Source organism: Channa argus, chromosome 5, assembly GCF_033026475.1.
Source record: "Channa argus isolate prfri chromosome 5, Channa argus male v1.0, whole genome shotgun sequence".
Taxonomy (NCBI): Eukaryota; Metazoa; Chordata; class Actinopteri; order Anabantiformes; family Channidae; genus Channa; species Channa argus.
In genome coordinates this window covers 15,897,466-15,911,105 of record NC_090201.1, presented here as the reverse complement: position 1 = coordinate 15,911,105, position 13,640 = coordinate 15,897,466, and the positions used below count along the sequence as shown (strand labels likewise).

At 36.4% G+C, this 13,640-nt stretch overlaps 1 protein-coding gene across 4 annotated transcripts; it reads right to left on the bottom strand.

The window, feature by feature from the left end:
• Window positions 1-1,518: 1,518 nt before the first annotated feature.
• On the bottom strand, window positions 1,519-9,719 carry LOC137128087 (sodium- and chloride-dependent GABA transporter 2-like). 4 transcript variants are annotated; one of them, XM_067505777.1, is made up of 15 exons: window positions 9,657-9,719; window positions 8,576-8,747; window positions 8,244-8,378; window positions 7,327-7,467; window positions 7,142-7,226; window positions 6,931-7,063; window positions 6,692-6,826; window positions 5,905-6,008; window positions 5,671-5,795; window positions 5,473-5,585; window positions 5,235-5,372; window positions 4,954-5,056; window positions 4,631-4,731; window positions 4,128-4,298; window positions 1,525-3,793 (listed from the first exon to the last, which is right to left on the bottom strand). In XM_067505777.1, the coding sequence occupies exons 2-15, from the start codon at window positions 8,739-8,741 to the stop codon at window positions 3,635-3,637; spliced, it is 1,809 nt and encodes a 602-aa protein (XP_067361878.1). In that variant the 5' UTR covers window positions 8,742-8,747; window positions 9,657-9,719; the 3' UTR covers window positions 1,525-3,634. The 4 variants fall into 4 exon arrangements, with proteins under 4 accessions (XP_067361881.1, XP_067361879.1, XP_067361880.1 ...); XM_067505778.1 differs by lacking the exon at window positions 7,327-7,467 and having other exon boundaries at window positions 1,522-3,793; XM_067505779.1 differs by lacking the exon at window positions 9,657-9,719 and having other exon boundaries at window positions 1,523-3,793; window positions 8,244-8,313; window positions 8,576-8,714.
• Window positions 9,720-13,640: the final 3,921 nt, after the last annotated feature.

Here is a 13,640-nt window from a genome sequence, read left to right as displayed (position 1 = left end):
CATTTGTTGTATTCACTTGTTCTACAGATGAAAATATTAAGACTGTATCATCAAAAGCTGGCTTGTGGGAAGGGAAGATACATGTGTCAAGATGAGGAGACTGAGAGAAAGAGAAAAGATGATGGTGAATGCATCCATCCAAAATCTGAATACTTTCCGGATGCATTCACAGCACTGTATTCAAACTTAACTTTTTCCACTTGGTTATGTTACAGCCTTATTCCAAAATTGATCAAATAATTTTCCTCAAAATTCTACAAACACTACATCATGCTGACAATGTGAAAGAAATTTATTAAAAATAATAAACACCTAGTGCCTGGTTTCCTCCAGATATGACACTTGGCATTCAGGCCTAAGAGTTCAATCTTTGTTTCATCAGACCAGAGAATTTTGCTTCTCATGGTCTGAGAGCCCTTCAGGTGGGCTGTTACATGCTTTTTACTGAGGAGTGGTTTCCATCTGGCCCCTCTACCATACAGACTTGATTGTTGAAGTGCTGCAGAGATGGTTGTTGTTCTGGAAGGTTCTCTGCTCTTCACAGAGAAATGCTGGAGCACTTTCAGAGGGACCATTGGGTTCACGGCCACCTCCCTGACTAAGGCCCTTCTCTATTGATCGCTCAGTTTGGCCGACCGGCTCTAGGAAGACTCCTGGTGGTTCCAAACTTCTTCCATTTACAGATGATGGAGGCCACTGTGCTCATTGGGACCTTAATGCTGCAGAAATTTTCTGTACCCTCCCCCAGATCTGTGCCTTGATACAATCCTGTCTCAGAGGTATACAGACACTTCCTTGGACTTCATGGCTTTGTTTGTGCCTTGACATGCACTGTTAACTGTGGGACCTCACATAGACAGGTGTTTGCCTTTCCAAAATCGTGTCCGATCAACTGAATTTCCCACAGGTGGACTCCACAATCAAGTTGTAGAAACATCCCAAGATTGATCAGTGGAAACAGGATGCTGCAAAGCTCCATTTTGAGTGTTATTGCAAAAGTCATAATTGTTTTCATTTTTTATTTTTCATACATTTTCAAAAATTTCAAAGAAACTTTCACTTTGTTAATATGGGTATTGTTTGTAGAACTTTAAGGAAGAAAATGTATTTGATCCATTTTGGAATGAGGCTGTGAAATAACATCACTTTCTGGATGGACTGGAGAACAGGTAAGCTACTGTCCACTGTACTTAGGAGAGGATAAACAGTAGGCCCCTGTGCGAGTAACCACAAATAAAAGATCACTGTTCTCATATAAAGTATATTCTATCATAATCACAGTCCCATAGCCCTTTGAATTAAGCTATTGTAAGTATATTACTGTATAAATTAGATTTTGCTCACATTTATTCATTCATTCATTTATTCACAGAGATTCATTTTTATAATTCATATATTTGGATGTACAGTATGTCTAATACAGTGATCAACACATTGACTTCACTCAGTTGACAAGGCAACTTCAGAAAACATACAATGCTTTTGGTTAGTCGCAAGAAAATGTTTTAATTCATTAAGACCAAATAATATTAGAATTATACACCTTTTTTCCTAACATGGCTATTTACTGTGATATATTCACCACATTCACAAGATTAATATACTTTTTGTTTTGTGAATTAAACATTTTACACTTGGGTCAAAGAAATCAAAATATACAGTAAAATACAATTTACAATTTTTGCTGAGCAAATCGGGTTTGCTTTAATTAAACACTGAAATGAGTACACAGATGAGAAAGTAATCTATGTGATGTCTAATGGTAATGCCTCCATGCTCTGGGTGTACAAACAGGAAACCATCTGTCACACAGCTTTGTAAAGCATGCCAATTCCCACAAGAGGGATTACAAAAACAAGGAGCTTGTGTTTATCTGCTTACTTGCTTACAGCATCCAAAAATTGTCACTAGCAAGCTACTAGACCCAAGGGTTTGGCCTTTTGAAATCTTCTGCTCTCACTAATTGGATTCACACCTTGTTCACGATTGAGAAGAATGTCAGGAGTCAGAGCACACACATTAGAGGTGACACCTGTCTCCTTCAAAACACATATAATTACAGACTGCAGGTTGTCCCTGAGGACAAAGACTGAAGGTCATTTTTGCTCAATATGTCAGTCCTCTCAACTTTAATACTCATGATGAGATTTTTTTGTTTAGGACCAACTAATAGGGCTCACTGTCCCTAGTAAGTCACACAGACAATAAGAACCATAACATTTCATGTTAGGTGCTCTGTCTTTGTGACTTAAATTATGTTCAAGTGTGTATTTGAGACCAATGCAGAGTAATCAATAAATTATTGAAGATTAGTACTTAAATACAAACTGAATGCATGATTGTGTTACAAAGCACATAAATGTTTCCTGAACACATTGTCTACTGTTGGTCCTTTACAAAACACTGATGAGATGTCGGCCCTTGATTTGATTGAAAATGTTTTTATGTAGACAATAGAGACAGACCCACTGCAAAGAAACTTGAATTTTGTAAATGTAAAAAAATCAGACCAATAGCAACTAAAGAATAACTTACTTTGTAGTAATAAATATATTTTAAATAACACAAAAACCTTTTATACAGCTGCTAATATTCATACATCCAGGCATTAAAACCTGTTTTAACAAAGTGAAACATTTGGGTGATGTGCTAATGTGAGGCACCTGGTAGAGTGATGTGAGAGCAGAGCTCTAAATAGGATTGATATAAAAGCTTGGAGATACTTGTAAGCCTGAGGCAGGCAAGAAGTCCAAAAAAGCTTAGATCAAAAGGGGGCCTGCCTGTAAATTCACACACTTAATTGGAATTACCTTTTTGGTTTACAGGTATACAAGTACTTAGCACACTCCTATGGAAGTAAATCTGTTGGAACTGTAGCAAGAAGTCCACTATTTATGATAAACAGGAACCATAGATAATCTAACCACTTCAGAAGTCAAACCATGAACAAAACTTGCAAAGTTGACTGATTTGATTTAGTAGATGTTAAACTTAAAGAAAGATGGACCTTTGAGCTTTTGGGTGACAGCATCTTTACCGACTTTTCTTTTTCAATTCCATTAATTAATCGTGTTTGCCATCATTAAGCAAAGATGCAAAGCATTATCTGTTTTAAGTTTCTGTCTCATTAACTTCAAAAAAACTGAATAAGAGGCACAGAAGAAGCTTTTTGAGATGTGTTGCTGCCATCAAATTCTAAATGAGCTAATAGTGCTAAACTTTCTCAGTTTCAACACCTGATATGTTGTTTATGTTCTATTGTGAGTAAAATATTGTTTGAGATTTGCCAAACATTGCATTTTATTTTTATTCACATTTTAAACATCGTCTGGGTTGTATATTTATGCTACAGTATATTATCAAATTCAAAAAGGGATATTCAACACCAACTTAAAAACAAAATGTATTAAATTTGCGTGTCAGATCTCATGAACGGTGAGGTTCTTATATAGCAAAAACTCGGTTCCCTTGCAGTTTAAACTTAATCCAGCTAGGAAACATCCAGGTTTCAGACATCAGACTTGATGCAGAATGAGAAATGTGAGAGTAACAGAGATATAGCACCACACAGCATTGACTGACACGTTCAGATAGTATTTCATTATTGTTTTAATGTTTCAGTTCTTTTGGAGGTTTAAATAATACTTGATTCCTGAGCTCTGTTATCTCTGTCGTTTTCTGCTGTGCGCAGTGTGTACAAGCCTGTGAATGTCTGAAACGCTACATGAGTTGATGCTTTCTTTGATGTTGCAGTAGGTAAATCCATCGCTGGAGTGGACAAAACTTTAAGCCTCTGTGTGGAAAAAGAGACAATTTGGCATTAATTTTGTTAAAGTTCTTCTCGTGTCCGCAGAACGATTGAGCAACAAAGGATCAACAAATCATCCCACTTTAGTTCTTCCTACCAAAAGTCAAAGCTGATGTCTTTTAACCACAACCACATGTTGTTCCCTGTTCTTAACTAAGTACAGTAGTTATTTACCTTGCTAAACTATAGGTTATAATAAAGCAATATAAAGTACTAGAGTGACATTTTTGCACAAAATTAACAGTGTTGCAGTGTTGGTTTGTTTGAAACCATTGTCCCTCTGGTTTAAGCTATTTGGGTTTGTTGTATGTAAGTGTACCTGTCTCAGCGTCCCTGGAGTCGCAAGTACAGCATACAGCATCCACAGAGGAACAATGAGTGTTGATGAGAGAGTCAAGAATCCTCCAATGGTGTAGCCCCACCAGGGGTATTCATAGGTGTTGTTGAATTTGAGTGGGGTATATTTCACCACAGAGAAAATAAAGGTACACTAAAAGAAAGCAAGCAGATAATAAAAGTCTTACTAACTGCCTCAAACACAGCTTATCTGCTCACTTCTAAGTTCCACTCATGCAAGTGTAGACAGCAGCCTTCGTAACTTGTTTTCACTATTGCTGCAGTTCTTATACCGACAATATTTGTTGCTTTCCTCTCTGGGTTCTAACATATAACTTTTTCTAAGAATTCATTTTCTAAACCAAAATAGCATCTTTGTAAATAAGGGCTACAGTATGGATTGTATCCACAATTATCTCTCTGGCTGCTGTTTTAACAAATCATAAACAGTTACTCAGCAGATATGGCTAAATTTTGAATACTTACTGTGCAGATAGCCGGTGTCAAGTACTGCCAACAATATTTCATAAAAGGCCACGGCCGATATCCAATCATGTCTTTTATGTTATCATAGTGCCGATCCGCACCTGAAGAAAATGTGTTGTTAGTAAAGTGAATTGGGCTTATTGCTTGCTTATTGGCATTAATAGAACTTTGAAAGTCATTATTAGTTTGAGGCTCCTTTTTCTGTTAACTCTCTCAGGTCACCTCAGGTTGATCTTGCAACATCATGGACTCATCAAAGCATCATCAAAGAAGGATCCAACAATAGCTGCAGCAGATTGTACCAAGTTAAAACTTTTCTTTACCATAGACCCATCCAATACAGACAGACTGGAGTATCGCAAAAAGCAGGAGTGTCATCCCACTGCAGGCATAGTAGTCAAACAACTGGAAAATATAAAGACCTCCCTGCAAACAAAAAGGAACAAAATCCCTCAAAATGTCACAGAATTATCTGCACTCTGTTTTTGCCCGGTATATTGTTCTAAATGTATCTACAATCAGAAAACATCAGGAATAATTACAGTTTTATCTTTACTGTAAATAAAGTTTTATTTGATTAAGAAATCATTGCACCTCTACTCACCTCTGTCACCATCAGAAGGCCAATGAGGTAGCTCCCAGCACAAATAGCAAGAAGAAGGAGTTTACGGCAACAGTTGTTTTGAAAAGATGAGGGATACATGTCGGAGATGGTTGTGACCAATGACTCTTGATACACAAACTGTGGTAGTGAAAAACATTTGTCGCATTATTTAAAAGAAATAACTGTATTGTGTGTATTATGTGAATCCATTACAATTCTAACAGAGCCGATATTTTACCTCACTGTCTAATCCCAGGAAGATCAACATAATGAAGAAGAAAACAGCCCAAAGCTGAGGAAGTGGCATTAAAGCCACAGCACGCGGATAAGTGATGAATGCTAACCCTGGACCTTCAAAATTAAAGGGAAAAAAATTATTATGTTCTTGAAACAATTCTAGGTTTCTGTCGAATGTTATTAATCCTCCATACAGTACCTGACTCAGCCACCATAGATATATCCACATTTTGCTCCTTTGCCATGAAACCAAGTACAGAGAAAATGGCAAAACCAGCAACAAAGCTGGTGAAACTGTTTAACAGGCACAGGTAAACACAGTCTCTGTGGGAGGAATATTAAATTATTAATTTTCCTGTGAATCAAAGAAAGCAGTTTGAAAAAAGCTTGAACCGAGTGGAGCCACTGAAAATATTGTAAACAACAAACAAACCTGTAGCAGTTGTTGTTGTACTTGTTGTAACTTCCTAAAGAAGTCAGAACACCTGTGCAAACTCCATAGGAGTAGAAGATTTGGCTGCCAGCGTCCAACCACACCTGAGACATTTGATGAAGTTTTTGCTTAGTTTGGGTGTGTAAACATTTATGTCTCCCAAGAAGAATGTGATTTATTTTACTGTGTCTATAATGAGGAGATATTTCAATGAAGTGCCTGCCAGAACACACAGTCATATTGAAAGTATCTGCAAAATGTACATTGTTTGTGATGCTAGAAGCACAACAATGCCATTTCAGTTTTATATAGACCTTCATTATCCCCTGAGGATAAATTATATAACTAGCATTACCTGAGGGAAATGTAAAATGTTACTTGGTGCATTAGATAAAGTTACTTTGTCAACAACAGAAGCAAAACCACATTATTTTCTTGTACTTTATTGTTCCTTAAACAGAACTACACAAAGGACCTGGGTCTCTGTTTCTACCTTGTACACTTGTCTCTCATCCTGGCCATGTTTCTGTGGCTCTCTTGGCTTACAAGAACATAATCTAGGCAACAATTACATTTATCTAACACATATATGAAAACACAAAAATGTAGGATTTGAGGTAGGAGTTTGCATGTTCTTGTAATTGTATGTTATTAGCCTAAACACATTGTGTAAGTCTATATTTGTGACTTGAAGTAGAAACTAAAAGTGAAAAAGGGTAAACATATTTTTTCTTATGTTGATGATGATAGTGATGATTACAGCCAAAAGTATACTTGTAAACAGTACCTCTGGATCAGTGAGCCGGTATGGGTCTGGGTAAAGGTAGAATGCAATCCCGTTTTTGGCTCCAGGTAAGGTGAGACCACGAACAAGCAACACTATCAGCATTACATATGGAAATGTAGCGGTGAAATACACCACCTAAGACATGACAAACATTTCTGTCATTTTTTTTTACTTATTAATATAAGAGCAGGGTTTTAAAAAAAATCAGACAATAGAGGTTAACAAAAATGTTGCTGTACTTTTCCTGTGGTCTTCACTCCATTCCAGACACAGAAGTAACACAGTATCCATGTAAGAAGAAGGCAAAGTGCTAAGTCCCAACGAATATCTCCCATTTTCTCAATTCCATCAGATAAACCTAAAACTCTCCTCCTGTAAAATTTAGTTTATTAAGAAACATACATGAAATAAAAAAAGCCTTTAAATGATAATTTCATTAGTGACACTCACTCCCAAAATTCTACAACTGAAGATGTACTATTTCTGTATAGGTGCAGAGGAGACGTTTGGTTTTTCCCATACTCAAAGCAGCCATCTAAGATTGTTTATAAAGAAGAAAGACACAATTTAAAAGAAATATCAAAGTAAAACATACTGCACAGGTGTTACAGATGGAAAATAAACTCATGACACACTTGTGTTCCAGCTGTTGTGGCAACTCGCCCATGGAAGCTCAGACCTGAAGGATGAAAACAGGTAGAGAAACGTCCAAGCCAGTATAATGATGTAATATATGCCAGTGTACAGAACAACCACCTGACTGCCGTACCCCAAGCCTGTAGAGGAACATTGATGTCAAATTGTAAAACCATAAATAAATACTATTATTGCTTGTGTATGATACTAAGAACCAGAGGATGCTAATGGATGGGGAAACATCACAACTCACATTCAGAATTAAAGATCATTTACAAATCTAAATCTATACATAAAAGTGACAACTGAATACACAATCAGTGCAACTACAACTAAGCAACTACATAATAATGGTAAATGCATATTCGGGTAACAGTAAGCAGTAACATACAGAACAATTTTCAAAATAGAGCAAAGTCCCTTCTTTGGTGATTTGGGGGCAAGACTCAAAAAACATAACATCACACAAAGGTTTCACATTCCGGCCTAAAGTTTATATGTTAGGTAGAAAGCAAACACCTGTTTACACACCCAGACCCAGAGGAGCATCAGCATTCAGCAAGGCAGACTGACAGTTTTATGTTCATTTATTAATGCTCTACTAGGTTCCTGTCTCATGTGTGGTGCTGAGCTGATTAACTTCAAAGTTGATGAGGGTTTTTTACAGTGAACTACAACTTTAACACTGAAGCAGCAAAAGTGCAAAGTTACATTACTTTTTTCACATCAGAAATCATGTCGGAAACGTATTAATCTTCGTCTGAATTTAAATGTGCAGGGGTATTTTCGGGCGCTAGACGACACAGCTGCATCTTCTATATACTGTATTTCTATCTTTACATTACATGTATATTGCTTCAAAGAACATCTGTTTTTGTACCTGATAAAACAAAATACAAACATTGTGAAGATTCACCTTCAAAAAGAGGGCAGATTTTCCTCCAACATGTTATTCCACCCTGACTTGTGTACTGGCCCAGAGATGTCTCCAGGAAGAAGAGTGGAATCCCACAGGTCAGCAAAAACAAAACATAAGGTATGAAAAAAGCCCCTTTGAAATAAAATACAAATAAATGTATTGTTTAAATGTAGTATTGCATACATTTGTGCACACAAATAATAATGTATGATTGATTTATATTGATTTACAAAGTTAATAATAAGCTTGTTCTTTGAGTTTCTACACCATCCAAAGTGCTGTAATCACAGTACCTTTATAATAATACTGAATACTGAACAAAGTTTTACCTCCTCCATTTTTATAGCAAAGGAATGGAAACCTCCAGACATTTCCTAATCCAACAATGTTACCAGCTACTGCCAGGATAAACTCCACCCTACTGGCCCACTGGTCCCTCCCCGGAGGTTTAGACTCAGTTTGTCCTGGTCCTGTCCCAAAGTTCATCAACTTCATTTTCACCTGTAAGTTTTAATTTTGGTAAATTTCACCCTTACAACTAAAACCAGTTAGATCATATTAAACATACATGTTTGTTGCCATTCAATAATCTCAGACAGTGATTAACATCATCAAGTTTCTAATCAATATTCTCACTTTACTTTACTACATAGGCCACAACGGTTAAAGGTGAAAACCAAATTTATCACATTCCCAAATCAGATGTAAAAATGATATGAACCAATACAAAGTGTCTGCGTCAGTTAGCAGTTAGCACAACAGTGCTTTGATTCACTATATTTGATATATTTCATAAATGAAATTACTTAACCATCGTGATTAGGCTAGATGAAAAGTGTAGGAATTACTACAAATTACTACAGTACATCTGAAGAACATGAATGATTGTGTCTAATTTCTTGGCAACCAGTCCTACTTTACATGTGCATTGTCACCAAAAATGACAAATGTAAACCTTTTACTGGCACAAGAGCTGAGGAGATCATCAAACACAGTAAGAGCGCTGCTCAGGCCTGTGAGTGTTTATCTTCAGTGTTGACCATATAAATAATACACTTTGTCCCTGTTTATTTTGTTTGTTTTTTTGTCTTCTTGGCCAAATGCACTTCTACTGCAATGTTTAAGTCTGCACATGATGTGACAAAGATTGCAAAAATTGCACTGATTTACAGAAGATACGCCTACAGAACAGCAAACTGAAGGCATTGTTGTGTCAAAAAATTCATTAATAATCTAATTATTTGTACTTATTTGTAATTATTTATTTTACCTTTCAGATTTCTAGAAGTAATCTCAAGATTAAGTGCATAAATACTAAATAAAACAGCAGTGTTTTCATAAATAACCTTAAAGAAAAGCTAAGCATAAGTTAAACTATAATGTTAAATATAATTAAAATACAAACTTTACCTTGAGTTGTTGAATTGTTTCCTCATCTGAAAGAAAACACCAGACTGAGTGAAAAGAGTTTCTGTGAGGAGTGGCCAGAGACTGACATAACCAGTCTTTCCTTTGGAAACAGATGAAACCGATAGAACAGGGCATTCACACACACACACACACACACACACACACACACACACACACACACACAAACACACATTTTGTTGTTAAGGTCTGTTTTGTCAGATAAAACTGACAACCATTTGGGGGCTTCTCCTTTATGTTGGGGCGACATGCAACAGTCAAAAATATTTTAATAAACTAAGTCATATCAAAAAGCCAGTTTTTTTCAATTGCTAACAAGATTTGCTCAAAAGTCCCATTGTCAAAACTCTTTAGATAGTCAACAAAACAGAAGTCCATGTGGAGCAAACTGTGAATCACTTTTCATTGCTTTGACACAAAATGCATTCAATAAACACAGTTACCAAAAATTCATAAACTCAGTCAGAGACCATTCCTTGCTAAACACTATACTTACACAGGTGACCTGTGTTTGGGTCATGAGCAAGCAGAAACAGGGATGGAACATGGAGAATGTGTGAAAGAACTATGCTATCAATATGTTCAGGTAAGATTCTGTTCAAGAATACACACTTAGCTATGCATATGTGCTCTACTGGGGATTTACTTTATTTTAGATGGAAATGGAAATGGTGCATTGCCAGAAATAAAAACGTGGCCAAATCCAGGAGAGTACTGTAAGTCACTGTGCAAGAATTGGAATCAACAAATGGAACAAATTGCTGCATTGCTGATTAATTTCTTGTTAGAATAAACAATAAAATAATTTAGTACACGCAATAAAATGCAAATACCTTACTCTATAGTAAAACATTGATTTATCTTAAAAAGGATTTACACTTTAATGGTAAAATGTCTTTTTTGTAATGCTCTCTGTTGTCAGTATTTTGTTGTTCAGTGTGCTGAGAGTGACAGTGTTTGCTCCCTGAGTGAGACTTGTTGCCAGTGTTGTGGATGAATGAACTTATTTTGAAACATGTATGATGTGTTTTGTTGGTGAGAAAGCATTTTGGAGGTGAGCTGCATGTGTGAAGAGTTTTGAAAAACTGTTTTCAGTATTGACTAATGCTTGTTAGCAATTGAAACAAACTGTAATCAGTAGCTGAGCTAAATTCTTACAAAGCTGGACTGTTCACCAGGGCTAATTTATGTTATTATTATGTTATTCATTAATTTATACTTATTAATAATTTAAGATAAATTCATTTTTACCAAGTCCTTTTAGAAGCTAGACTTTAGTTGGACTGATACTTTAGACCGGTTTTCCTTCTCTTCACATCTGTGTCATGTTGCATAACAAGAGCTGAAGTATCTGATTAAAGGATAATATGTGTCTTCTTTGTCAGTTTCATTGTTCTCCAAGACAACTAAAACAAGAAAGGCTTTTATTACTTGGTATCTGGTGGTGTTGTAATGCCATTACATATTTACATAAACTGTGAAGTACTCATAGTTAAAGCTAGTACAAGACGTAGAGTACACCATTCGGTCACAACATTAAATGCTTCTGTTGGTCTCAATGTTGTGATGGGCAGAGGTCAGCATGAGAAAACTTTATTGACAGGTGAATTCACGGCTTGCTGTGTACGAGGCACCAAAGCTCCACTGCATTAAAATCACCAATGTCACTGAACACATCACATGAAAAAGTAGTTAGGTGCCTTTCCTGGTGAAAGTAAATAACAAATAATAATAAATGTATAAAAAGATAAATACAAAATTTACAAAATGTATGCACATAAAAATGTTTACTTCCTCTCAAATTGCACATATCCCCTATTGCACTGCACTAAACTGCTATTGCACTGAACTTATCCCTTTATGCATGGCAACGGTTTTGTGATAGAAACAATTTTTCAGGCTGTTTGTCCTTGATTTAATCATTCTGTATCATCTGTCTGATGGTAATAGTTAAAACACAGAATGAAAATATATTGTCATCCAACAGCGTCATGTGTTGACGATTCCTAAGGCGTTATTATATTGTGCCGCTTTATACTTCCTTTGGGGTTTGGCTTGGAGGTGGACGCAACTGCGTTTGGTATTGATGGTGGTATTTTTGCGTCTGCATTGGACGCTCCAGTTTGTCTCAGTTTTAACATCTGATATGTTGTTTATGTTCTATTGACGTTCACATTTTACACGTCATCCCAACTTCTTTGTAATTTAAAGTGCATTAAGACTATGACTGTCTGCATACTGTTTATCAAATTTATTTCATCTTATGATAGTGTAGAGGTGATCTTACTCGAATCTGACGCTCCTGATGCTTCAGAACATACTTCACTCCGGAGATCATTGTTAGACAAACATTGAACATCTATTGTACTTGCTTCTCAACTTAGCCGATGACAGATCAATTGTACATACAACTGTAAGCAAAGTAATCTCACAAGCATGTTCACTAGCAGTTTCATCATACAAGTTTCTCAAGGTATGGCAGAACTCGGTAAGACAGTTACACACAGAACCACATCTGCACCGAACTGCATCTCTTTAACAAACTCTTAGCATTGGATTGCATCCTTGACCACTGGTCAACAATCTTAAAAGGTAAACTACAAAGGCAACCATCAAAGGCAAACTATCAAAGCCATATGATGTCACTAATGACATCATCAGTACACAGATGCACAACAAACACATATTACATAAAACAATTACATTACACCCAGACACACATTACATGAACACTTAACTGTGGACTCTTGATTGGCTCATACAGATAGGAAGTTAAAAATGATAGCTTTTTTTAATATCTGAATTACACATATTTGAACCCCACAGGACATACACTGCACTGCATTTCAGATGTTTGTACAAACAAAATCACAAATACTGTACCCTAATATCAAATACTGATACTGTGCAGTATAATAAAACATGATGAAATGTTTGAGAAGCAGATTGCTAAAAACAGTGAGAATTTCCTTTACTCCTGGTTTTATTCTAGTCATACAAAAGACTAACAATGCATATCTGTGGGCACTAGAGGGGGCTAATGATCTGCAAAGGGACATTTTCTAAAACTGATCTCGTCTAGTTATATGCACAATTACACCTCGCACGTCATCGGTGTGTGCGTGTGTGGATGGGTAAAGGAACATTGTAAAGTGTTTTTGGTAAAAGAAGCTTTAATTCTTATCAGTTTGCTGGTGCGCTTTCCTGTGATGCTTTTTCACAGTATTTGCTTTGACTACTATAATTTATGTTACTGTATTTGTCTGCTTTCATTGAATCTCAGAAAGGAAGATTTGGACAGTCCTCTGTATTTCTTTTCGACTTCTGTTCACTGCTTCTAGCAGGTTTTAAACCAACACTCCCACTCCTTAAAAGACACAAAGTGCTGTTGTAGCTGAATACAACATCATGATATGTCGACCTTAGAGTTTGCTTATCATCTGCCATTGTTCCTAATTTATACTTCTGGCAGACACTTCAGCTAATCCTGGATGTAGAATTGAATTGTGGTATAGATAGTTATAACCATTTTAAAACTCGTACAATAAGAGTTTCTTATTCTGCTTTTTGTTTTTTGTTTTTTTGACCTTTCAGCTTTCCCCGTGAGTTCAGGGTTGCCACAGCGGATCATTGTCCTCATGTTGATTTGGCAGTTGTTTTTTTTTTAAACCCTTCCTGACGCACCCCCCCCCCAATTTCTACCGGGCGTAGACCGACACGGCACAGCTGGGGACTGGAATGGGCTGTTGGGGGTTCAGTGTCTTGCCCGGAGACACTTCAACAGATAGCTTTACTTTTCATTATTCACAAGGTTGCAAATGATGAACATATTAAAAGTGTAACAACCATCACACATTATCATTTGTCCATTTTATTATCTCCATTTTTCTTTATTAAGAAGCAGCCCTTCCAGATATATGCATGGTGGTCAAATGGAAACTGGACAAGCTGGTTTGTTGTTGTTTT